The sequence below is a fragment of the Pleurodeles waltl genome, chromosome 11 (assembly GCF_031143425.1).
Source record: "Pleurodeles waltl isolate 20211129_DDA chromosome 11, aPleWal1.hap1.20221129, whole genome shotgun sequence".
Classification (NCBI taxonomy): domain Eukaryota; kingdom Metazoa; phylum Chordata; class Amphibia; order Caudata; family Salamandridae; genus Pleurodeles; species Pleurodeles waltl.
The window spans coordinates 702,049,840-702,077,053 of record NC_090450.1 but is presented as its reverse complement, the minus strand read 5'-3'; the positions used below and the strand labels follow the sequence as shown (position 1 = coordinate 702,077,053).

At 45.6% G+C, this 27,214-nt stretch overlaps 1 protein-coding gene across 2 annotated transcripts in view; it reads right to left on the bottom strand.

Annotated features, from left to right (window-relative positions):
- Positions 1-9,840: 9,840 nt before the first annotated feature.
- LOC138266665 (peptidyl-prolyl cis-trans isomerase F, mitochondrial-like) overlaps positions 9,841-27,214 on the bottom strand; it is a 49,315-nt gene continuing 31,941 nt past the window's right edge. The window contains exons 2-5 of one of the 2 annotated variants that reach the window (XM_069215469.1): positions 19,051-19,081; positions 14,769-14,857; positions 12,754-12,926; positions 9,841-10,283 (exon numbers count right to left, since the gene is read on the bottom strand). In XM_069215469.1, the coding sequence (XP_069071570.1) occupies positions 10,148-10,283; positions 12,754-12,926; positions 14,769-14,857; positions 19,051-19,081 (429 nt within the window). In that variant the 3' untranslated portion in view covers positions 9,841-10,147. The remainder of the gene's footprint in view (positions 10,284-12,753; positions 12,927-14,768; positions 14,858-19,050; positions 19,082-27,214) is intronic. The other variant, XM_069215470.1, reaches the window with a different exon arrangement.

Below are 27,214 nucleotides of genomic sequence, written 5' to 3'. Positions count from 1 at the left end.
TTGTGTAAGGACTGGGGCCAGATTATCCATCCATGCCATAGCTGGGGTCGGGGAGATATATACCTGCAGGTATTGAAATCCTTCTGCAGCCATGGTGAGGCCTGTTGCCCACTGCAGAGCATCCACACCACCCCTGACAGGGAACATAATTGATTTGGCTGGGTTGACGTATAGACCTGAGGTCTCGCCAAAGATCTGCAGGATTTGTAAGATGCAGAGTCCCGATGTTGCATGGTCAGTGAGGAAGAAGAGGATGTCATATAGAGCTATCCTGTCGGACAATGATACAGACCACTCAAAGCCCCTTAATTGGGCATTCACCCTGACCCACGCAGCCAAGGGTTCTATAGCCAGGTCAAATAATAACAGGGACAGCGGGCAACCCTGGCATGTCACCCTACTAAGGGGAATGGGTCAGACAAGCAACGCACATCGTGGATGTTAAATCCATATATAACAGGCACGTGTAGCCAAGGAATGTAGAACCAAGATTGAGACGCTTGAGGAGGGTGAAGAGGTATTCCCAGCTGACCGAATCAAAGGATTTATCAATATCAGCCAGGAGCTTTACCGCTGGTCCTTTATTGGATTTCTGAACGGACACTTTATTCTGTTCCATTCTGATTTAATTTAGATTATGGAAATTCCTTTATGGAACAAGCTTGATGTAGTATTTTACTTTTAACTTTCATGCTTACTACTTCTGCATTCTTCCTTATACTGAAATATTGATTACTTTAGTATATTAATTTCTAATGATGATGCCTAACAGAAGAACATTTATTAAATAAATATTGAAACTTAAGAAGTGATTAATAAAACCCTTTAACTCACAAAAAAATATTTTTATTGGCTGTACTAAAGGCAATCATTTTATCGTTTTCTCCATCCTAATATAGATGATTACTCCTTCAAACGTCTCCTTGTCGATGACATACGACCAATGGTGGGGTTATTTAATTATTACACCCAAAGATTCAGATATAGAAAGCCACAATCCTTCAATACAGTGCAAAGTGCTGGGGACAAGCTGCTTCCTCTAGGTGTAATTCCATTCTTCCTAGCATCATGATGAGCGCTTAGATGAGGATAGAAGACACCAAATTTGAGTCTAGCAGTGAAAAGGACATCAAACCAGGAGGATGTAGCTATAGTGATAGGACTTTGTAAAAGTAATTAAAGTAAAAGCAATGCAGCAAAAGGGAGAGGTATCACATAATCCAGCCTAGGCTTGACCATATGATAAGAGTATCTTTTTGAAGCTATTGTGGTCTAGCTTGTGTCGAGCTCTGCAAATTGACAGAATGCCACTATAATGCTGGCAATGTGAAAGACTGCAGGAAACAGAGACAAAGAGAAAATGCTAGTTTCTCACAGAAGAAGGTATAAAGATGATAATGCAGTGTGTGTGCAGCCCTACACAAAAGATGCAAATCAAAGCACCCTTTCTTGGAGATACTAGAGGAAATTCTGAAATAAACCTCTTGAAGAGATACTCTCTGCATAACTTGGCCAAGTCTGAACTGAAGCTGGATGTGAGGAAATAGGCAGTGAATGATTTATACTCTGAGCTACTAGGAGGTCAGGAAATCAGAGCTAAAATTATTACTTGGCAAAGTTTTGGGGGTGAAGCCCAACAGTATTAGTTAAAGGATACGGGTGGGAAGTTTCTTCAGTTTGAGTCATCTTTAGGTCTAGCCTGAGCAGGGCTTTAAGTGGGATGAAGAAAAGTAGGGGGGTCTCTGAAGAGCCGTGGCTTAAAATGTAAATAATGTCTATGTTCCCGATTGAGTACCACTCAACCGGTATTTTGGTGCCTCACTGAGTTTTCTGTTATTGCAACGAGATATATAACACAACAACTAATGCCAACCAGAACTATTGGCTTTGTAAATGGTTGTTAGCTGATAAATGAGTAACAACAATTTCCTTGTAAATATTCTGTGAGTTAAACATTACTGAGGCCCATGGAAGGTGTAGTGGTCTTGAGCAAGTCTAAATCACTCCAGGTATGTTCACTCTGTGATAGTAATTGTGGCCCGTTATAAACAAGTAGAGGCAACCTAGTTCATGGTATCCACTGTACAAGACTAATATGCCACACTAGGAAATATAGAAAGGCATCATCTTTGAAATACCTTACTTATTCTGGCATTCCCTAACAGTATTGAAAATGTGAAATGTAATCAGAAACTAAATTGCTGACATGGATTACCCTAACATAATTTACATTCATTGTTTAGATATCTATCAACATTTTTGCCAGTAAGGTTAAGGACATGAATATAGGACCCAATTGGGACCTGTTTCAATATATGTTTTCAATTACTACTGGGTCTTGGACCCAACCCACTTAAAGCCCCAAGACAGCACATGTGCTATCGCTTGTGACAATCTTTTGTTTATACAGAAAAACGTATTAAAAATGGCTTTTAGACGGGCCATTACTTTCATGGTCACTCATTTTGCCTCCTGTCTCATTGGCCAGCATATTGGTTTCACTTTCTTCTTCATTGAGATTTTGTCCATTCAATGGAGTACGGACCAAGTATGGATTAATTGCCTTATTATTGTCTTTCCACTACTTGAGGTACTTTTTTTTATTTTCCTCATTTCTTTTCCTGGAGCATTCCATGCGAATGCATGTTTTATTCAGCTGTCTCCATATTTTTTCCATCCCTGTCTTCCACTAAGTCATAATCTTGTTGATGTGGCCCATGCCCCTATTGTTCTCTCAGTGTCCTTTTGTTTTATGTTTATTATATGTACAGTGAGAACTCAGCCAATGTTATAAATGATGTGCCTTGTATCACAGGGTGTTGAGGCGGTGCTGGTACTCAAACCTGATTTCCTAGTCCCAAAACCCCTGCATGCAGCCTACTCCCAAACAATGATACACATAAATCTTTGAGTAGGTTGAAAATATTGTCTGCAGTTTATTAACATTGATTTACAGTGCATGTCCCTTCTGATATTTATTAGAGGCCATAAATCATTCCTGACAGGCTTATCTTAAATCACATTGATATTTTTATGACCCATCAGGCGCCATGAATTATATGTGACCGACTTTCATAAATCAATTTTAAATTTTTATGATGCACTAACTCTGAAAGACCATAATCACTTTCTGCATCATTGCTTTGTCAGCACCTGTCAATCAGAAATTAACTTGCTATAAATCAACCCAATGTTTTCTGAGGAACTAGAGTCTTTGCACTCACTACTTTTAATGGTTCATTGCATCCTGCCCTCTTGCGGACCTGGGCTCGGAGTGCCGTGTTTCATGCACCCCTTCCAATGGCTGTCTCCCCCTGTCGTGAGGCATCACAAGGTAAGTAGTTCTGCCACCCGCCATGTCAGATGTAGCCTCCCCATCGTCCTTGAGTTCTTTTCTGCCATGCCGCCAGCGGGTTACTTCCTGATGGCAGCTCCCCAAAGCTTTCAGGACATTAATTTGCAGTCTGCTAGCCTCATGGCTGCCCATAAATTGGACCAGAAAACCTCTGTTACCTTAGGGGACGAGTGTACCCTGTCACTGTGAAAGTATTCCCGCCTCTGTAAATTGATGAGGTCATGTCGCATGCTCTCCCATCTGTTTTCGATGCAACATTTTTTCACTGCCACGTTCAATTTCTTTTGTGATTTATCTAGGGCTCCTGTTGACCAAGCGCTCCTCCATTTCTGCCTTGGTATGATCTCTAGCCAGACCAGGACAGTGTTGTCAAATAACTTTGATGCCTCTGTTAAATCAATCTAATGTGAGCCAGGTACTCCCACCTGCCCAGTTGGGCCAGTTGGTTGACCTCCAAGTGCATAATCAGAACATCTGTCTTCCTTTGCCGGCTGGCATGTAATCTTTTGAGGGTTGCCCCTAATTGCTCCCAACGCATTCCGGGTAGCCCAAACCATTTGATGTCTGTCTGTTGTGGGAGATTGCCCCTCTTTGGCCCACCCTGTTTCCACCAGGCTTGAATCCTTCACACGAATGACTGCCCGACCACCTACATGGCTTTGTGCTCTGTACCTGTTATGATGTAAGCGCAAAACAGTCAGATCCATGCCTCCTCCTTGGTCCTCCTAGAAGTATACCGTGAGATGGATGTGTTTTCTTGTGGATTGAGGAGGGGCTGTGCCCATGATTTTGACTTATTTTGGTTAAAAGACCATTTGTATGAATAACTCTGTTACCCTGCTTGTTGCTTTGTGATTGTCAAATGCTGCTAGCCCTGTCACCTTTTGGATAATTTCTGTGTATGTTGCATAGCTTTTGGTCGGCTTTGGGACCAATGCATGTTCTATTAGCTATAGGTCACATCCACTATAGTCCACAAGCTGTCTGGGGATGGTGCCATCTGCTGCTCTACTTCTAGTGGCAGCCTCCTGAATTTGCCCATTTGGAAACGAGAGAGTGCATTGCTTAAGCAGGGACATACCACACTTTTATGTCTAGATTGCTTGCTAACAGTATTTTTACCAAATACCGAAGTAATTTTAACCAGTGGCGGCCAGTAATTTTAGGAGCGAGCGAGGCGGGCGGGAAGCACACTCACACTCATTCATTCACATTAGCACGCACATCCATTCACAACACTCATCAACATTCAAACATACATGCACACACCAGACATCCATTTTAAAAACACATACACTTATCATACGCCTCGGAGGTCCCAGGAAGGTTGGGACTGCTGCCTTCCCTCACTGGCTAACCTTAGGTCAGCCTATGAGGGAAGGCAGCAGTCCCATCTTTGTCACAGAGTAGGATAGGGTCAGTGAGACTTCTGACCCCACCCCACTCTATGACGAGGTGTCACTGATTGACACTCGCCCTGGGCGCTTCAGGGCGTAAACCTGAAGTGCCCAGGTCGGAGTCAATGGGCGACACTTCCCCTCATCACCGAGGGGGAGGGCCTCAAGGCACCTTTGCTGAGCTAAGGAGATCAAGCCCATAGGAGCTGATTTTGCCTTATTGTTACAGCCTCCAGTATGGGGAACAATTCCAAGAGTAATATTTCTGGTGATGCCTGCACTTGCCCACTCTTGGGGCCATTTCCTCACGCACCACCTGTTTTGAGGATAGCCTGGAAACGCAGACTGCCTGATGAGTCTGCGTACAGCTCTATTTGCATGCATGATACCCAGCCCTCTCTCCAGATGGGGATCCCATTAAAACGTTCCAGGAATGTTAGCCACATTTTGAGGCCCTCTTTTACCCCTGACCTTAGCCTTGTGTGGTGGTGCGTTTTCTGCACCCCCTCGTCAAGTGCATCAGTCTCCATCCGAACACCTTGCAAACCCCCTTGGTGGAAATTGAAATGTGCATCAGGCCTCCCACTGGTCACTGGCGTTTCGCACGCTTATTCCCCGACCCGTAGTTAGGCACTTCGTTCACCTCTGCCCCCATCTCGGGCGAGGGGGCAGAGGTACCATTTCCTGTGCCCATTGTCAGTTTTTCGCAAGCTTACAACTCCCAGGAGTGCTCTTCCCCGGGCCTTGGCAGGGTTTTTGCTCCAGCCTTCTAGCCCCCTGCCGGTGCGATCCTTCACCATAAGTCAGCAGTGCTGGCCGTAAGGCTGCTTCAGCTGTTTCCCCAACTTAACCACCACTCTCTGTATTGCTCACCTCGTCTGTGTGCTTCAGGTAGCCCTCGGAATAGCATACGATCACTCCCCGGCTGTTTTCCAGTTAATTTTCATTAGAAAAGTTAGCAGGTTCTTAAGCCGAGACCGGTTGACTTTGCCAGTGTTTGTTGCTAAAGTTGCTGTTTGTGCATGCACTCCGTGTAGGCTGATTTTAATATTTTGGGTCATTTAAGGATACAATGGTGGGTGTGGTTTTCACGTGTGGTCTGGCACCAAATACTTGTAGGTCGAAAGCAGCGCAGATTGCAATACTGAAGTGGAGAATTACATTTATATCGTGTGGTGTATTCGTTGAATAAGGTGATAATTTCATCACGAAACTGATTTGTTACAAGATGGTGACAGCTTGCCTTCAAAGATATGCAAAGTCCATTTGTTTACAGGTTGTACAAACAATTACATGCAGATGTTTGACAGCTGCTGCCCCACTTATGACCCTGAGCATGCATTTTGTGCTCCTGCAGAGTCAGGGCTTAATTTGTGCTTGTTGTTTCCGGTGCTGAGCACCGGCACTTATTTGTGAGGGACGGGATTTAGTCTTATGCCTCAAGCATTTGCTGCGAGCAAAAGACACATATGTGAAAGACGGAAGAAGGAAAAACTAAAAAGCGTCATAAAGGGAGAGAGTAAAAAGTTGCAGAATGAGCTGAAGGGGAAGGGGTGGCCGTAAATGGATTGAAGAGGCCCAAAATGGCTTCAGGATTACGCTGACTCAGTATTCAGTGCTGACAGATTTAATTACAGCAGCCTCGTGTTTAAGAGAAGGGCTTTGAGCACTGGCACCTCTTAATTTACAAATGAAGCACTGTGCAGAGTCCACCTTTGTTAATACTCTTTAGGGGTGCCGGCAGCAAGCACTGGCAGAATGAGTTAAGAAGTACCAGGGGACTGGTGTCAGTTGCTGCTCGTTTGCACGTTTTAATTTAACAGAGCAAGGGCCAGTGCGCCCGCGTTTACATTTTTTTTAACAGAATAAAAAGATAAGCGCAAACCTACAGACCTGGACGTGAAAAAACTAAACAAATCAGACTGAAACCCGGTCTTGTTGGCCTGCCACGCTCTAGCGACGGTCACTGGAGCGTGTTGGATTGATTGGCAAACAGCACAGCCACATCTGCTGAATTCACTGATTGATGGCGTGAAATAGGGCTTGACGGATGAATATTCTTGGGGTTCCTGAAACCCACCCTCGAAGAAGCCATTCACGTTTGGCCCTGACACGGGTTTTCTAGTATTACTCAGACTGCCCTGTGGCATCGTCTACTTTTGGAACGTGAGGTGATAGTGCCCCTTTCCTAGGGGGTCAGGAACAGGCACGAGAGGACGGGACATTTTATTTTAAATAAAAAAAAAAAAAAATAATCACTTTGCCGAATGTCTTTCATTTTCAGTTTGGGACTGACACGTTTAATGACAGTATAGGGCGCAGAGGAACAGATTGATGTTTAAAGCACATCAGCTTGCTGGTGCAGAGCGAGGTGTTTCCGAGCTCAACCTTGGCTCATAGAAGTACTCCCCCAAGCACTCCTCTTTAGCATTTGACACAGTATAAGGTGCAGAGAGAGTAATAAATTGTATTGTAATATACAATGACAGACCACACCATGCCTTACCATAATATGACAAGCCAATAAATACCATACCATACAATACTATACAACGACCGGTCATATCATACTATACAATGAAAGGCCATATCCATGGGATACCATATTATACAATGATAGGCCATACCATACCTTAATATACAATGACAGGCGATGCCATACCATACTACAGTGACACTGACAGGCCATATCATACCATAACACAGCATGCAACAGGCTATACCCAGGGCCACTGGAATTATATGATTCGGCTCTGCAGCGATATTTGCATAATTAAAGATTTGCCACATAATCCATCATCTGCCACATAATCTGCAGATTTCATCAAAAAGAATTGTTTCTCGCTCAAACGATTCAAAAGTTACTAAAAATGTCAAAACAGGTGTTGCCGTGCAGTAGAAGGACTTTTGGAAATCTCGACTGTTGCTTTTCTGTTGCTTATTACTATATTTGGGTGTTACGTTGGTACTAATGTAATGCAACCAATGCCCAGAGACTATTACCAAGTTTAAAAGTGCTGAAATAATGAAGACATACTATTACAAAATATGGCACATTATGCTGCATAATTAGTCTTTTCTTGCTAAATAATTTACTCAACCCTGCCGCATAATTTGGCTCTCTCCCGATGCATGATTCTAGTGGCCTTGGCCATACCATATGAATTAAGTAAAAAATAACAAAATCAATGGATCTGTCATAAGCGAGGCCTCTCAGCTTTGACAATGCTTGTTATATCTTTCCTTTTTTATTTTTTCCCCTTCTCCTTTCTCTATCCCACTGCTTCCCGCATCTTCCCTGGCTTATCTCAGAGGGTGGGTTTGGAGCTACTTTCTTAGCTTGGATCCAGAGTCAACATACATTTTTGAACTGAAGATGCAAGTCATGTCTGGTATTTCATGGCTGCTCTGTTTGAGCTGTTGGTGGGCATACTTGTCAGATGTTCAATGCAGTAAGAAAGTAAAAAAAAGAGTTTTAATGTTGAGGTGAGAGTTGGACGTAGAAATCAACTGGGTAACTGATGAGCCATCTGGATCACCCATTGAGCGACATTAACTGAAGCAATAGTTCCAAAGTGTGTGACAAGAACAGCCAGCAGGGAGTAATGAATGGCTGTGGGTCTGAATGTGCCTGATCAAAGAGTTGCCAGTATGATTCACTCTTCATTTGCCTGCGAGAGATCTTTGAATTAGAAATGTCAATCTTAAAGTAAACACTTTTTAGTTCTGCGGGCCTCAGCTCTATAGCATAAAGTACAGTTAGAACATTTTAGTTCCTCGTGCAAAATTTCTAGGAAAAACATTTTGAATACCCTTTAAAGGCTGGAACAGACAGATAAAAACTGAAGGGCGCTAGTAATATATTTGACCCTAACAGATTATTTTATGCCTTTGTCCACGAGTAGAGTGCTTCTCTACAACAGAGTATGTTTTAAAGCACTTTGTTGCCAAACCCAATCTGAGTGATCATCTTTACCAGGATAAGATATCATTTTGGGCAGAATCCTCTGACGTCTGGCATGTAGAGGGTCTCATTCTTATGTCACGACTACTATGTGCATATAATGTAGTTCTTAAATAAACAGAAAGTGTTGCAACCTATAACTGAATGAGGGAATCTGAGTGCATAGTAGTCCCTTGACTGACTATGAGAACCATTTTCAGCTCTGGAATTCAGGTGGTACATCGGTCAACCATCTGTACAGTGTTAAGTATAGGGGGCTTAGCTTCAATTGGTGCAGCAGGTGCAGTGCACCGAGGCCCAGAGGCCCGAGGGGCCCACTGAACCCTAATTATTGCTATACTTTATATTTCAAACATCAGGCATGAGGTTTCGTTGAATTAGGGCGCATGACACACTGGCTACGCTAGTAGTTTAGTAAAGGGTCTGAGAAGAGTCCCCTGCAGTGAATTACAGCTGATAGTGACATAGAGACGTCTAAAAACGATAGGTGCTTATTCTGTGTTCTATCACTACCACACCCCTGTTTACATCAGCGCATAAGGGACGCCTGTAAATGAACCCTCCAACCCCCCCCCCCCCCCCCTCCTCGGTGGCCACATGAGTGGGGGCTCATTGAAAACAGTACAGTGACCGTTCCGATACTTAAAGCAGAAAAGTGGTGAAGTAAAATATACCGAGGGTTTCTGAAACCCACGTTGTGTGGTTATGACTGAACAACCATAAGGGAGAGAGGCAGCGGACCACAGCTCAAATGGAAGTGCGTTAAAATAGCGCGCTGACTGTAACAGGGTAGATTAGGAACCCATTGCGCATGCGCAAACACAGACAGACGCAAGTCACAGTGAAAGTGATCCTGTAATCAGAACATGTCACAGGAAACAGCATCGATTTATGTCCCCAGCTTACCCTCCTACATGCAAGGTATCCCTGCTTCAGAACAACTCTCTGCAGTCTGGGTTTACCCCACCGTCTGGAAATAATTTCTGGAACGCCAACATACCCCTGACAAGGACAACTCTTCATAGACCCGGCGTGTCACTTCCTCAGGGTATCAGTTTTAGAAGCCATTTTATAACTGTCTCAAAACTTAGGAAGTGCTAGAGTGAAGTAAAAAAAAACATAGCTTGGTTCAGTGAAACCTTTATTTAATGTTATCTTTTCTGTATAATTGTCTAAGAGGAGCTTTGGGAGCGGATTATACTGAGAGGAAAGGGGTGGGCGGGCAAAGGTGTGTGATGTAGTGAGTGGGTCAGGAAGGAAGAGAGATTTCAGAGAAGAGATTGGAGGGTTAAAGTTGGAGAGGAGGGTGTAGATACACAGCAGCAAGCTGGGTGGATGATGAGGGTGAGCTTGTCTTGAAGAGCTCTGCAAGCACCGAGGGACCCGCCAGCAGCGCATGGAATGGTCGCGTTGGTTAAGACGAAGGCGAGGTCAGTCCAGAAGGCCTGAGTCCGCGATGATGATCTTCTTGCTAGTTTTACCACTGTTGGAGCCGTAGGATTCCATCTTCCTCACCACGTCCATCCCTTCCACCACGTGGCCGAAGACAACGTGCTTCCCATTCAACCTGGTTCAGAGTAGACCAGAGATTAACCACATGGTCAGGCCAAGGGTGGCAGAGTCAGAGAAAACAAATGACACACATTAGCAAAAAAAGCACCATAAAGTGCGTCCAAAAAGGTGGAAGGCCTCTAGCAATGACTCAGGACTATACTGTTTGGAGGACAGAGGAATCTGTAACATCACCAAGGAAAAGTTTTTTTTATACAGAAATAAAATATTTAAGGTATAGAGAAAATTCTTCTCATACAGCAGACCTCCCCCTTGTATCCCAACCACAGAACTTCTTTCCTTGCCCTTATACATCAGAACCCTCTCACAGACTTAAGGAGTACGCTCAGAGACCACAGAAGCAGGGTGCTCCTGTATAAATACTACAGCATGCCCCCTGCAGTACTTTCTGCATCTCTACAGAGCATCCCCTGGCTTCTCTTACAAAATGATGTCACCCGCCATAGGTGGTGTTCCCTGAAAGGCCCATTTGAGGGATCACGGAAAGGTACCCCTTTACATAATCCTAAAGGGCATTCTCAGTGTGGTGGGGCCACCTACCATGTAAACAAAGGCACATAATAGTAGGTTGAACCCACTTTTGTGCTGCAGTGGTACTTCTGTACTAAGTAAGGGGCCTCAAACATGGGTGCACCCCTTATGTAATATCAATAGCATGGGGATAAAGACAGTGACCACACATGGTAAAGTGAGAACCCCCCTTCTTAGCATGACGACATGGCCTACCTCAACCCATCCTCCGAGCTCATAAAAATAGAAGCTTGCCCTGCTCTAGATGCTGTAGACACCCAGCTCTCAAAGTATTCTGTGATCGCGATTACTGGTGTAGACTGTGTTGGCTGAAAGTACCACACTACAAACATTATTCCAGCACCACAGTCCAATATAATCACAACTAACTTCCCAAGAGACTCATAGCCTTCACCAGACGCTAGGCTGGCCCGACTGTCACACACTTTCACATGTGCCTCAACAGACTCCATCAATCTGTCACGCAGCCCCTCACGGACTCTACACAGCTCTAAATAATATGTCAAAGATCACTAAAAAAGTGCCACAGCCATAAAAACCTTTACCTATCCCCTCAACTACATGTTAATGCTCCCAACAGGCCATCACTCACATATTCTCCATCAAGCCTCGACATACCTTCCCATAGTCCCAACAAACCTTTACACATACCCAACAGACTTTCACTTAAGCCCCAACAGAACTACCCAGTCCCAACACGTCTTCATGTAGATCCATTCCCACCATGTTGTAGTGCCCAATGTACTGTGCATACCCTCACACGGCCTCCCAGCATCAGGGCCTAGCTTCACAGGTGCGTGGGGTGTTACATCCCCCTAATAAATGTATTTTGTGATAAATAGTTGGGTCAGGTGCTTTCAGTTGGGTATGGTGAGGTGTCTGTCAGCTTTCTCCAGGAATTTGTACACACACACACACTCTTTTCCTCTCTCTCTTTGGAAAGACTTAAAAAAAGAGTTGGTCATTCCACAAAATAATGCACTTCTTCTCACTTAGTACACCCACCAATACGCATTCCTCTTTCCACTGCCTCTTAAGCCCCTCTTATGCTCCTTGCTAGTTGTATAGTGTACTTTAACATCCTGTGCTAGCATTATTGTTGGGAAATCTGAAGCTAACACCCCCCCAATCATACCGACCAAGCTATGCCCCTGCCCAACATACCTCCATGAGGCACCCAAAAAACCCTTGGTTTCCCCCTGCAGATGCCCACATAGCCTTAGCAACTCTCAGAGAGCCTTGCTAAGCTTTCATAAACAGCCCAGTAGACCCACACATAACCCTAAGCCTCAAATAGCCCCCAACAGACCCCCAGAGAGCACTCAAAAGATACCCAGACAACTGCAATAGTCCTCACGTAGCCATCAATAGAAGACCCGAACATACTGAAAGACCCTTACGTATGCCCAACACATCCTTAAACATCATGCATTACTTAGCATTGCTCACTTTCACATTGCATCCAAAACACTCACACAGCCTCATCAGATCCTCCAATAGCTGCAAACCCATCCTCACATCACCCACTAAAGACCGCAGGAGTGTTGTCAACTGATCTACCATTAACCCTCAAACTACTCTCATATAACCACCAAAGGCCCCGCCATAGCCTCAAAATGAAACCTCACACATTCTCCAACAGACCCTCACACACAGTGTCCACCAAACCCTCGCATAGGTACCAGCAGACCTTGACAAAACTTCCAGCAGAGCACAATAAAAGCTCCACGAAGACCTTTATAAAGTGTCCAGCCGCCATTCAGATTACTCACATCTGACTCTAGGATCCTGCAAGGCATCATGACATGCCAGACTGCTGAAAACTCTAGCATCCTATAGGTGCTGGTCCTCTTTCATCTGCTTGGCAGGACAGTCCAACTAAGATCTTACTGAACTCCCGCCCTGCCCAAATATTTGTGAAGGCCCACACTCACCAGTCAGTTTTGTGGGTGCAGATGAAGAACTGGGAGCCGTTGGAGTTGGGGCCAGCATTGGCCATCGACAGTACTCCGGGAGCGCTGTGCTTCAGAGTGAAGTTCTCATCTGCAAACCTATTTCCGTAAATGGATCTACCTCCTGTCCCATTGTGGTTCGTGAAATCACCGCCCTGCAGGGAAGGAATGATAGGTCAACTCACTGCTCACCTCACAATACCCTACGGGAACCACCTGTGATACATGCCACACAATTCCCTAAGAAACCAAATCAGAAACCTGCCACAAAGTACCTTAGAGAAGCCTAAAAACAAACATTTGCAATGCAACGGGTCTCGCATTACGTCGAGTTAGAGCTATTGGCGTTCTAAACTCCTAACCAGACTTTTCTTGCCACAGTAAATGGAGAAAAAAAACACAGTGTGATCGCGCTGCGAAATAAAGATAAAAAGTAGTCCAGAAACTGTGCGGAAAACATGGAGCCTCGTATGTTTCCAGTAGTTTACCAGTGCCCTCGAGGAGGGTTAAACATCAAAAAAGGCATGATGTATGCATGCCTTTCACAAATTAAAACAAGCGGATTTTAAAAGCCAAGCCTATGAACCAATAAAACTGACTGCCGTAACATGGGCGTGGTTAAAATCCCCCTAAAGAGAGATTAGAAGAGGGATGGTGCGCTTTGCGGTCGCCCCTAAAAAGCAGCTGCACTAGACCCTACAGGTCCAACTTGAAAACTGATCTAAAATGACCCTCAAACACTTGAAACTTGCCTCAAAGTACCATACAGGAAATGGAACCGTGACTCACCTCCGAAACCTAAACAATAAAATCCCCTTGAACGGGTAACTTGACCCACACTATAAATCAAACCCCAATACCCTAGGCCTAGAGGAATTTGAAACTTGTTTTAGCTCTAAAATTAGCCCATCCTTGGCCCAGGTTACCACATATATAAGACCCCACCCGAACGTAATATACTTGAAGAATCTGTCAGAAACCCTGAATACCCCAGAGGAGCTCTCTGCAAGATCCACCCGGTGGGAGCGGTGGAATTGTCTCGTGAGGAAGTTGGGAACAATTCCAAGCACCAGGGTGCCATTGAATGTACAGGAAGCCTGAGTCATGCATCCAACTGATACGCCACTAGCCTTTTCGAGTTCCAGAAACACCGGCCTGTGTGGAATTTTCCCAACTTCCACATAGGCCAAGCCTCCTTTGGCAAGAATAGGCGGGCGGTGTTTTCCTTTGTACTGCTGATGTTATCTTGAACAATTCATTACGTGTGCTTCTTTTTGATTTATGTTTTTGTGGATTAATATTTAGGAGCCCCTTGAATTAGGGGCACAGCCAGACCAAATTATGTGGGAAGGGTGGATAAATTATGCAGCAAGAAAAGGTAAATCATGCGGCATAATAAAGCACATTTCCTCATAATCTTATCACATTATTTTGTCAGTTTTAATACACATCAATACAGTGTGTGCAAAGGTTTCACATCATTAGTACCAGTTTACTATCCATATACAGCAAAAAGCAACAGAAGTCAACCTTAGCAAAGGGCCTTCCACTGTGTTGCAACACGTTGCATCATTTTTAGTAACTTTTAACTCATTTGAGCTGCAAACATTTTTTGTCAAAATCTGCAAATTAGGAAGCAGATGGTGGATTATGTGGTAAAATCATAATTATGTGTAAATCCCGCAGCCGCAGAATCACATAATTTCAGTGGCCTTGATTATATTGTGGCATTGAGCTCTTGCATCTCTTTTGAGAGACATGTTTGCATGCTAATAAAATTGTGAGGAACCCAAGGACCATAACCCTTATAATAAACCAACGTCTTTTGACGCAAATGTCTCTTGTAAATACACATCCAATGAACCTAAAGACCACTATTTCTAGGAACTCATGGCTGATCCCCAAATGACCCATACCCACGCCCAATTTTTCCTCCGTAAGATTTGCAATATCATAATGGGGCCCTAAGCGAGACTACAAAGTAGTACCATACTCACCTGGCACATGAAACTTGGGATAATCCGATGGAAAATGGAACCCTTGTACCCAAAACCAAAATCTCCTGTGCATAGCTTCAGGAAGTTCTCTGTTGAAAAAAAAAAAAAAAAAAAATCATTATTGAATACTGGGGGGGGGGTGATGATGGGACCTTCGTGGCATCCGCTAGCTTAGGTGACAAAGGTCAGCAAAGGTGCCATGGTGTTGAATAGGCCATATAAGAACCAGGCTTCATGATGCATACAACTTACGTTGGGAAATCCCCAACTTCTTAAATGGTCCTTTCATCTTGATACAGCAAACCTATGGGCACCCAAAAATATATAACAATGGCAGTCGCAGCTCGTGGGGAGGGGGTGAGGGGTGTCGTGTTGCGGGGGAAGGAGAAACAAACAAAAAAAATTATTTAAAAAAAAATTACCTTCCTCGCCGCCTCCACCACGCTGCTCCTCGGTCCTCATCGCAGGCACAGGCTCCATGCTGGCAGTATGAAAACAGCATTAGGATTGAGCAGAGCGCCCTGGCTTGGCGCTCTGAGGTAGAGTGGGAGCCTCTGCCAGCTGTCTCCAAACCAGCAACACAGTGCCAGGTTAGAGAGAGCCCAGTACGCATGAGTGTTTGGCCGGTCCAAGAGGACCAGCCAAACATACATGCTCACTGAGCTCTGTCCCTGTCACGTCCCATGGCCCAGCCTCTTTTACAATAAAACAATAATAAACATAATTTATTACCATTTTATTGTAAAAGGTTTGCAGCTGCTGCTGCTGGAGGGGGGTGGCACCCTTCCGACACAGCAGAGGAGATACTGCTGATCAATATCCAGACTGATTTGCATATGGCTGGGTTCAAACAGGGTGGCATGTTGGGCAAAAAAAGATGGATTAAACCCAGATCTTTGTGACTTGGAGTGAATGTTTGCATTGTTCAGCAATCCATCCATCATCTGTTCTTTTTGCTTTTTGGGGTAGAGCAGAAAGTACACGAGAATTCCCATGTGACATTTCAGCCTTATTCTCCACCAGGAAGTCCAATCCTTGCACCGAAAAGGTCTCCTGCAAAAGCATGGGGTGTTCACTCTTCATGAAACTAAGCCATCTCAGGGGTTTGTGGTCTTTCTGGACATTGAAGGAGGTAACAAACAAGTATGGACAAAAGCACTTCATAGTCTTAATGAAAGTAAGGTACTTTTTTCAATCTCTGCCTACTTTGGCTGTCTGGCAGGTGAAATCAGATGCTCTCTTCCTTTCTCAGTGAGTTGATATTGGATAGTACCAACATCCTTACATGAGACATTCATGAAGGACTAAATTAAGTCTTGAGCCTTCTGAACAGGGCATTTCTGACACTCAGATTTCACCTTCTTTGGCTGCTTCTTAAAGGTTAGGATAGTCATGGGGAAGGATAGTCATTGGGCAGCTCTTGTCTTACAGCAGTCTACAAAGTGCTTGCAATTCCTAGTGAGATTAAGCTGAACATTGGAACACCATCTATGTATTTGGAATGGAAGCTGTAAAGTCTAGCTAGAACCCTGCTCACCAAACTTTAGAAGCTGGAGGGGACATTCTATAGTCCAAAGGGAATTACGCCGAACTGGCTAATGCCCTTAAACAGGAACACTGTCTTCTTCCTGGCACCAAATGTAAGAGTAATGTCAGATCATTTTCACTGATTATCTTTATAGCACCCACTTCATCCACTGGCTTGTCCATTCATGAAACTCAACATTGTTCTTCATCCCAACAACATAGTCTCTTTGGGCTCTATGTTGGAATTTTGTTTCTTCAACTCTTGCTTTTGAACCAGCACCACCAGGTTTGCTCATGGACCCTCTGAAAGCTCAAACAGATCCAGCACCTGGGGCACCTCTGCCCTGAAACACTCCTGGGCTGTATATCACATCCTGAATGTCTTGTTTTTGACAATAAGATGGTTTCCATTATCACATTTTCCATGGAGTGACTGTAAGCAGCTAACACAGGGCAGGTTGCCACTCTCCCTCAAGGGCACAAACCAGACTGGAAGCAAGGTTAACTTCTTCCTCCAAGCAATTCTTCTTAGGTTATCACAGCAGTCTAGAAGATGCTCATTGTCCTATTCACCTTACTCTGGAGCAACAAGGGATGCTACACTTGTAGGGATTTAAACAGCTTTAGCTGTTTTACGTGGAACATCCCCTGAGGTTACCAAGCAGCACCAATATGTACTACACATTTACCCCGTTAGTCTCCCCCATGTGAACTGAGCACTAAACTCCATGATCATCCTCAATGGGAACTGAGCATTTACTTCTTGGGAATGTCAAGCATATGTAATAACATTAAAAGGAGCAACTCCACTGGAAACAGGTAACATCTTCTCAGCTATGCTCTTGTCGTTTTGAAGACATGGTTGAATGCATAAATTTGCTTCCCTGAAATACTGCAAGAAAATCTGGTTCAAAGTCCTCACTGTTGGGCGGTGGAGTGGAAAACTCCTCATCGTGCACTGAGCACTAGAATCAAAGACTCTCTCTCTTTCTCTTGAAAGGCATGAAGCCACGAGAACTCGCCTCTGCGATCAGTGAGCCTTGTTCAGAGACATAACAGTGGTTCGGAATGGGAGAAAAGGGTGGAAAGCCTCAGCACTTAAAATTCTGCTAAAACCGCAGAATTTCACATTGCGGGTGGGTAGCCCGGGTGGAGAACAAGGGGTCAGGAATGAACGGGGGAACTCCCTGGCCTTCAAGGAGCCCTCTGTCACCTCTCCTAAACACTCCTCTGATTGACCTACTTAACTGCCTTTTGGAATGCCTGAGAAGAGTCCAGTAATTTACATCCGCTGTTTAAACTCTCCCCAAGCCTAAACCTTAGGCACCACTTGTATTTTGCATAACGTATAAAATAATGGCAAAAACAAACAAGCACTGATGAAGCCAACCGATCTGCACTCAGGACTGAATGGCTTTGGCAGTGCCATTTCCCATTTTGCTTCCACCCACAACACAGCTTACATCATGGGGCACTAGTTTAGACAATTCAGCAACTGAAACTTTTTTGTAATATGAGTGAGGACAATTATCCTTATCACGTGTAAATCCGCCTACAAATAAATGCATTTCAGTGCAAGGGATAGTGGGACAATATTTAACTTTTCCAGTGTTTTTTTTTCTTTCCACCCTTACACTTTTTAATTTTTTTATCATCCTATTCTGTTTACACTATGTGTTCAGGTTACAGTAATTAATGGCCAAATGTACGATTTTATTATACCAAGTAAAATCATGTTTCCATGCAATGTGCATTATACCTAAAGTACACCTCTGTGGCTGGAAGCACCCTTACGTTATATTATTAAAAAATATATAAATTGTACGTATACAGCCTCCATGTTTAGGTGGCAGCATGTTTCATTTTTTCGTCTTCTTTTTATTTTGGTGGCATATGCCTGCAATAAGATTTTTTTAAAGTTAAGCTGCGCCCCAACTTGCCAGACATGTTGGCTTTGTCAATGCTTGTTTTAACGGAGATGTGGTGATAGCTTGAGCCCAAGGCGGCTTTGATGACAGAAGGGATACAAGGTGCAAAAAATGTCTTTGAAAAGAAGCCGAAAGCCAGTGCTAATAGAAGACGTATTTTTTGAGGAAGTTGAAAGGTTTCTTCTACAGAAACAGGAAGAAACATATTTAATTGGGTGGTGTTTAGCAATTAGACGCTAAAAAGGTGAACGAAGCAGAACAAGTCTTAGCAGTCAGCGCCATCTTGATTCTTATGCCAACTTTATCAGAGCAAAATGTAAAAAGCTTATTGCAACGATATTCAGAGGCTGTGAATAATTGCTCCATCGCAGTATGATGTACGAATCCTCAGAAATTAAACAGAACTTTCTCTAGATAAGGAGCATGACGAGAAACAATGGCGTACTCGAGTTTGAAAAGGGCGATGGGTTTTAGTAAGGAAAACGGAGAGGAAAAAACGAACACGGACCATGCTCCTATTTTTATGAATATGACTTTTTTTTATATGTTAGTCGGAGAGCCGCGCCCTGGCCTCACCCGAAATTTAGTCACGCAGCATTCCTGTAGTAAATGTAATTCACACCAAGCTCAAAAGATTACAGAGATCTCAAGCTGTCCCAGTCAGCTGTGTGGATTTTATCTTCTCGTGTTTCTTTGTTTACATTCTAGCTGCTTGCAGTATTGCTTACTCTCAGCATCCGTGTTGGTGTCGAATGAGGTACTCGATCTGACACGGGACAGCCTGAGACCCCTGAAAAGAGGGTAAGCACACGCACGCGCACACCCACCTGCGGTCTTCGGCACCACGTCAAACCTCAGCTGTGTGGAGAGAGAACAGGGCTGTGTTAGAGGGCGCTGGGAAACAACCCAACCTTGAAGACACTAAATGATCGACAACTGTCCCACGGCTCTGAGCTAGTCCTTGCTTCTTAACCAAAAGTAGCTAAGAGCATTTTGCAGGCTGGTCTGGACCTTACAGGTCCGTATCATTAACGGGAAAGGTAACGCTACAATGCTTTTATTATCAGTGGCTCAAATGTGATCAAGTTAATGCAGACCACCCCTGGCCATGTGTTACCAATAGGGATTTAGTGCGCTCTCCAGGGCGAGTAGGGTAAGATAATGAGCATTGTTTTTCAGCAGAGGGGCAAAGAGTTCGGAGATGAGTAGTCAAAGGTTTCAAACTTTTATGGTCTGGAAGAGATTCACAAATACTGTTTCTCTCCTATTCACAAACCCAGGCAACTCTGCCAGAGTGCATTAATAGTTATGGACATACAAAACTATTCCAGTGTACCTGAATTCTGCATCACCCCCGCAATTCAAGTAGTCACTCGCCACTAGCTCTCCCAATGTACCTAAGTCATCACCTGCCAGCACGCCTCAACACTGCCTTACAGACCTCACTGTGACCCTGATCTGTCCATCTGGCAGGGCTCCAGTACTGTGGCCTGGATGCCCTGCCAATGCATCTCAGTCCAACAGTACGCCTTGCTACTCCAGTGTTTGGTCCCACACACACATTTTTCAATAAGTCTCACTGTTTGAGCTCTCCTCTTATTCCAGTTCCCATCCACAGTCGAAGAAGTGGAAAGCATGCACATTTCAGGGCAGTATATCCTGGCCTAAACCCCGTGCTGCATTAAAACATATTCATACAAGGTCTACATTGAGAGAGTCCACCTGACTTCACTTCCACCTCCACAGTGCTATTTCAGACTAGCAGAGTCCTGATCAAAAACAGAGCAGAGTAACAAACCTATGATATTGTACCAGATAAGAAGTAATTCTCTTTGGCCAGTCGCATTCTTGAACGCTTCAGGCTTGCAAGGTATCCTTGAAAATAACTACTAATCCTCCATCCCCAGTGTTCTTGGAGGACAGTTCGTATGGTCTTGTGGGTGATTCCAGATGCATAATCACTGAGCCAGGTTTCAGTAAAGTACAGGAAATACAGCGTTAAGTCATAAATCAGAACACTTATGTTTCTGCAGTCTTTGTTGATTGATCATGTGTTGTTGAGAAGATAGTCACACTGGGGAGAAATAGAGTGGTGGAAGTGCTAGGGGTATGGAATAGTTGGGGTTGAGAAGAGAGAGGAAGGCGAGAAAGAGTAATCTCTGAGGTAGAGGTAGAAGACTCTCTGCTTGGCTCCAGGAGGTGAATACAGACCTTGATGGGATATGGGTGGTGTTTCTAATATTACTACATATTTCTACAGGAGTAGTTACCATCCTACTCTCGGCTCTGGTCTAATATTGCCCACACCTGCTTCTGTGAGCTGCGTCAACTCATTCACAGGTGACTTCTTCAGAGCATATGTTATGACTGGTTGTATAATGCCCGTCACTATGGTCAAGTGGTGGCCCATCATTATAGGCACCAGGGATCTGCCTCCATCCCTTTTCCAAAGCATGATAAGTGACCTTTTCAGCAAAGGTCAGCCTGACAAACACGCACCTGTTGGAATAGCCAGCCAGAGCCAAGGTTGCTGAGGGCAGTGACCTCATCAGCCCAGCAAAGCCCAGTGCAGTGCACCCCCTCATGACGTGGACTAGTGTCACCAATTGAGTCAGCCCTGGCCGTGTCCAGTTTAAGTCCTAAAGTGACCAGGGCTTCCGGTCTATCAATGACACTTTACAGACAGCACCGTGTGCCAACTTGTCACGTGTGGGGGTGGAATCAGCCAGTCTCACTGTTTCCACTCCTCTCTGTGACACATTAGGGAAGGTCCTTTTCTCATTGGCTGACCCATGACAAGGGTAGCCAATGAGAGGAGGCAGAAGGATCTTCAGTTATTTTCTTTTCCTCCCTGAAACATAAAGCTTTTTCCTGAGCTTTCATGCTTCTCTCTTCCATCACCTGTTGGCCCCACATTCTCCGACGTGGCCAGGTAAGTGCTTGTGAATGTATGGGTATTTGGGTATTTGGATGTGACTGGGTGTGCTTGTGATGGGTGGCTGTGAGTATGTGTACGCTTATGAATGGATGGCTGTGAGTATGGGTGGCTGTGAGTATGCTTGTGGATGGGTGGGTGGGAGTATTTTTACATGCTTGTCGGTGGCTGGGTGGAACTGAGTGTGTGCAAGTGTGTATCTGCCCAACTACAACTCCAAATTACAATATATCTCTATTATGGGCTACTGTCTTCTGTTGCTGGGTGACTCCTCAAGCCCACTGTAGGAAGTTGGCTCTGTATGTGCTATTTCAAAGTAAGGAATAGCATGCACAGAGTCCAAGGGTTCCCCTTAGAGGTAAAATAGTGGTAAAAAGAGATAATACTAATGCTCTATTTTGTGGTAGTGTGGTCGAGCAGTAGGCTTATCCAAGGAGTAGTGTTAAGCATTTGTTGTACATACACATAGACAATAAATGAGGTACACACACTCAGAGACAAATCCAGCCAATAGGTTTTGTTATAGAAAAATATCTTTTCTTAGTTTATTTTAAGAACCACAGGTTCAAATTTAACATGTAATATCTTGTTTGAAAGGTATTGCAGGTAAGTACATTAGGAACTTGGAATCATTTCAATTGCATGTATACTTTTCAAGTTATTCACAAATAGCTATTTCAAAAGTGGACACAGTGCAATTTTCACAGTTCCTGGGGGAGGTAAGTTTATGTTAGTTTTACCAGGTAAGTAAGACACTTACAGGGTTCAGTTCTTGGTCCAAGGTAGCCCACCGTTGGGGGTTCAGAGCAACCCCAAAGTCACCACACCAGCAGCTCAGGGCCGGTCAGGTGCAGAGTTCAAAGTGGTGCCCAAAACGCATAGGCTGCAATGGAGAGAAGGGGGTGCCCCGGTTCCGGTCTGCTTGCAGGTAAGTACCCGCGTCTTCGGAGGGCAGACCAGGGGGGTTTTGTAGGGCACCGGGGGTAACACAAGCCCACACAGAAATTTCACCCTCAGCGGCGCGGGGGCGGCCGGGTGCAGTGTTAGAACAAGCGTCGGGTTCGCAATGTAAGTCAATGAGAGATCACGGGATCTCTTCAGCGCTGCAGGCAGGCAAGGGGGGGCTTCCTCGGGGAAACCTCCACTTGGGCAAGGGAGAGGGACTCCTGGGGGTCACTTCTGCAGTGAAAGTCCGGTCCTTCAGGTCCTGGGAGCTGCGGGTGCAGGGTCTTTTCCAGGCGTCGGGACTTAGGTTTCAGAGAGTCGCGGTCAGGGGAAGCCTCGGGATTCCCTCTGCAGGCGGCGCTGTGGGGGCTCAGGGGGGACAGGTTTTGGTACTCACAGTCGTAGAGTAGTCCGGGGGTCCTCCCTGAGGTGTTGGTTCTCCACCAGCCGAGTCGGGGTCGCCGGGTGCAGTGTTGCAAGTCTCACGCTTCTTGCGGGGAGTTGCAGGGTTCTTTAAAGCTGCTTCTTGAAACAAAGTTGCAGTCTTTTTGGAGCAGGTCCGCTGTCCTCGGGAGTTTCTTGTCGTCGTCGAAGCAGGGCAGTCCTCAGAGGATTCAGAGGTCGCTGGTCCCTTTGGAAGGCGTCGCTGGAGCAGAGTTCTTTGGAAGGCAGGAGACAGGCCGGTGAGTTTCTGGAGCCAAGGCAGTTGTTGTCTTCTGGTCTTCCTCTGCAGGGGTTTTCAGCTAGGCAGTCCTTCTTGTTGTTGCAGGAATCTAATTTTCTAGGGTTCAGGGTAGCCCTTAAATACTAAATTTAAGGGCGTGTTTAGGTCTGGGGGGTTAGTAGCCAATGGCTACTAGCCCTGAGGGTGGGTACACCCTCTTTGTGCCTCCTCCCAAGGGGAGGGGGTCACAATCCTAACCCTATTGGGGGAATCCTCCATCTGCAAGATGGAGGATTTCTAAAAGTTAGAGTCACCTCAGCTCAGGACACCTTAGGGGCTGTCCTGACTGGCCAGTGACTCCTCCTTGTTATTCTCATTATTTTCTCCGGCCTTGCCGCCAAAAGTGGGGGCCGGGGCCGGAGGGGGCGGGCAACTCCACTAGCTGGAGTGTCCTGCGGTGCTGTGACAAAGGGGTGAGCCTTTGAGGCTCACCGCCAGGTGTTACAGCTCCTGCCTGGGGGAGGTGTTAGCATCTCCACCCAGTGCAGGCTTTGTTACTGGCCTCCGAGTGACAAAGGCACTCTCCCCATGGGGCCAGCAACATGTCTCTAGTGTGGCAGGCTGCTGGAACTAGTCAGCCTACACAGATAGTCGGTTAAGTTTCAGGGGGCACCTCTAAGGTGCCCTCTGGGGTGTATTTTGCAATAAAATGTACACTGGCATCAGTGTGCATTTATTGTGCTGAGAAGTTTGATACCAAACTTCCCAGTTTTCAGTGTAGCCATTATGGTGCTGTGGAGTTCGTGTAAAACAGACTCCCAGACCATATACTCTTATGGCTACCCTGCACTTACAATGTCTAAGGTTTTGCTTAGACACTGTAGGGGTACAGTGCTCATGCACTGGTACCCTCACCTATGGTATAGTGCACCCTGCCTTAGGGCTGTAAGGCCTGCTAGAGGGGTGTCTTACCTATACTGCATAGGCAGTGAGAAGCTGGCATGGCACCCTGAGGGGAGTGCCATGTCGACTTACTCGTTTTGTCCTCACTAGCACACACAAGCTGGCAAGCAGTGTGTCTGTGCTGAGTGAGAGGTCTCCAGGGTGGCATAAGACATGCTGCAGCCCTTAGAGACCTTCCTTGGCATCAGGGCCCTTGGTACTAGAAGTACCAGTTACAAGGGACTTATCTGGATGCCAGGGTCTGCCAATTGTGGATACAAAAGTACAGTTTAGGGAAAGAACACTGGTGCTGGGGCCTGGTTAGCAGGCCTCAGCACACTTTCAATTGTAAACATAGCATCAGCAAAGGCAAAAAGTCAGGGGGCAACCATGCCAAGGAGGCATTTCCTTACACAACCCCCCCCAAACGAAAGAGGATGAGACTAACCTTTCCCAAGAGAGTCTTCATTTTCTAAGTGGAAGAACCTGGAAAGGCCATCTGCATTGGCATGGGCAGTCCCAGGTCTGTGTTCCACTATAAAGTCCATTCCCTGTAGGGAGATGGACCACCTCAACAGTTTAGGATTTTCACCTTTCATTTGCATCAGCCATTTGAGAGGTCTGTGGTCAGTTTGAACTAGGAAGTGAGTCCCAAAGAGGTATGGTCTCAGCTTCTTCAGGGACCAAACCACAGCAAAGGCCTCCCTCTCAATGGCACTCCAACGCTGCTCCCTGGGGAGTAACCTCCTGCTAATGAAAGCAACAGGCTGGTCAAGGCCATCATCATTTGTTTGGGACAAAACTGCCCCTATCCCATGTTCAGAGGCATCTGTCTGCACAATGAACTGCTTAGAATAATCTGGAGCTTTTAGAACTGGTGCTGAGCACATTGCTTGTTTCAGGGTGTCAAAGGCCTGTTGGCATTCCACAGTCCAGTTCACTTTCTTGGGCATTTTCTTGGAGGTGAGTTCAGTGAGGGCTGTCACAATGGATCCATATCCCTTCACAAACCTCCTGTAATACCCAGTCAAGCCAAGGAATGCCCTGACTTGAGTCTGGGTTTTTGGAGCTACCCAGTCCAGAATAGTCTGGATCTTGGGTTGGAGTGGCTGAACTTGGCCTCCACCTACAAGGTGGCCCAAGTAAACCACAGTTCCCTGCCCTATCTGGCATTTGGATGCCTTGATAGAGAGGCCTGCAGATTGCAGAGCCTTCAAAACCTTCTTCAGTTGGACCAGGTGATCCTGCCAGGTGGAGCTAAAGACAGCAATATCATCAAGATAAGCTGTGCTAAAGGACTCCAAGCCAGCAAGGACTTGATTCACCAACCTTTGGAAGGTGGCAGGGGCATTCTTTAAACCAAAGGGCATAACAGTAAACTGATAATGCCCATCGGGTGTGGAGAATGCTGTTTTCTCTTTTGCTCCAGGTGCCATTTTTATTTGCCAGTACCCTGCTGTCAAGTCAAAGGTACTTAAGAATTTGGCAGCACCTAATTTATCTATGAGCTCATCAGCTCTAGGAATTGGATGAGCATCTGTCTTGGTGACAGAGTTGAGCCCTCTGTAGTCCACACAAAACCTCATCTCTTTCTTTCCATCTTTGGTGTGAGGTTTGGGGACTAAGACCACTGGGCTAGCCCAGGGGCTGTCAGAGCGCTCAATTACTCCCAATTCCAGCATCTTGTGGACTTCCACCTTGATGCTTTCCTTAACATGGTCAGACTGTCTAAAGATTTTGTTTTTGACAGGCATGCTGTCTCCTGTGTCCACATCATGGGTACACAGGTGTGTCTGACCAGGGGTTAAGGAGAAGAGTTCAGGAAACTGTTGTAGGACTCTCCTACAATCAGCTTGCTGTTGGCCAGAGAGGGTGTCTGAGTAGATCACTCCATCTACTGAGCCATCTTTTGGGTCTGATGATAGAAGATCAGGGAGAGGTTCACTCTCTGCCTCCTGATCCTCATCTGTTACCATCAACAGATTTACATCAGCCCTGTCATGGAAGAGCTTAAGGCGGTTCACATGGATCACCCTCTTGGGGCTCCTGCTTGTGCCCAGGTCCACCAGGTAGGTGACCTGACTCTTCCTTTCTAGCACTGGGTAAGGGCCACTCCATTTGTCCTGGAGTGCCCTGGGAGCCACAGGCTCCAGAACCCAGACTTTCTGCCCTGGTTGGAACTCAACCATTGCAGCCTTTTGGTCATACCAAAACTTCTGGAGCTGTTGGCTGGCCTCAAGGTTTTTGGTTGCCTTTTCCATGTACTCTGCCATTCTAGAGCGAAGGCCAAGTACATAGTCCACTATGTCTTGTTTAGGCTCATGAAGAGGTCTCTCCCAGCCTTCTTTAACAAGAGCAAGTGGTCCCCTTACAGGGTGACCAAACAGAAGTTCAAAGGGTGAGAACCCTACTCCCTTCTGTGGCACCTCTCTGTAAGCGAAAAGCAGACATGGCAAGAGGACATCCCACCTCCTTTTGAGTTTTTCTGGGAGCCCCATGATCATGCCTTTTAATGTCTTGTTGAATCTCTCAACTAAGCCATTAGTTTGTGGATGGTATGGTGTAGTGAATTTGTAAGTCACTCCACACTCATTCCACATGTGTTTTAGGTATGCTGACATGAAGTTGGTACCTCTGTCAGACACCACCTCCTTAGGGAAACCCACTCTGGTAAAGATACCAATGAGGGCCTTGGCTACTGCAGGGGCAGTAGTCGACCTAAGGGGAATAGCTTCAGGATACCTAGTAGCATGATCCACTACTACTAGGATGTACATATTTCCTGAGGCTGTGGGAGGTTCCAGTGGACCAACTATGTCCACACCCACTCTTTCAAAGGGGACCCCCACCACTGGAAGTGGAATGAGGGGGGCCTTTGGGTGCCCACCTGTCTTACCACTGGATTGACAGGTGGGGCAGGAGAGGCAAAACTCCTTAACCTTCTGGGACATATTGGGCCAGTAGAAGTGGTTGACTAACCTCTCCCACGTCTTGGTTTGTCCCAAATGCCCAGCAAGGGGAATATCATGGGCTAAGGTCAGAATAAACTCTCTGAACGACTGAGGCACTACCACTCTCCTAGTGGCACCAGGTTTGGGGTCTCTGGCCTCAGTGTACAGGAGTCCATCTTCCCAATAGACCCTATGTGTTCCATTTTTCTTGCCCTTGGACTCTTCAGCAGCTTGCTGCCTAAGGCCTTCAAGAGAGGGACAGGTTTCTTGTCCCTTACACAGCTCCTCCCTTGAGGGTCCCCCTGGGCCTAAGAGCTCAACCTGATAAGGTTCAAGCTCCAAAGGCTCAGTTCCCTCAGAGGGCAGAACTTCTTCCTGAGAAGAGAGGTTCTCTTTTTCTGACTGTGTTGCAGTTGGTTTCCCAACTGACTTTCCTTTTCTCTTGGTAGGCTGGGTCATTTTTCCAGACTCCAGCTCTACTTTTTCACCCTGTGCCTTGCATTGTGCTCTTGTTTTTACACACACCAGTTCAGGGATACCCAGCATGGCTGCAT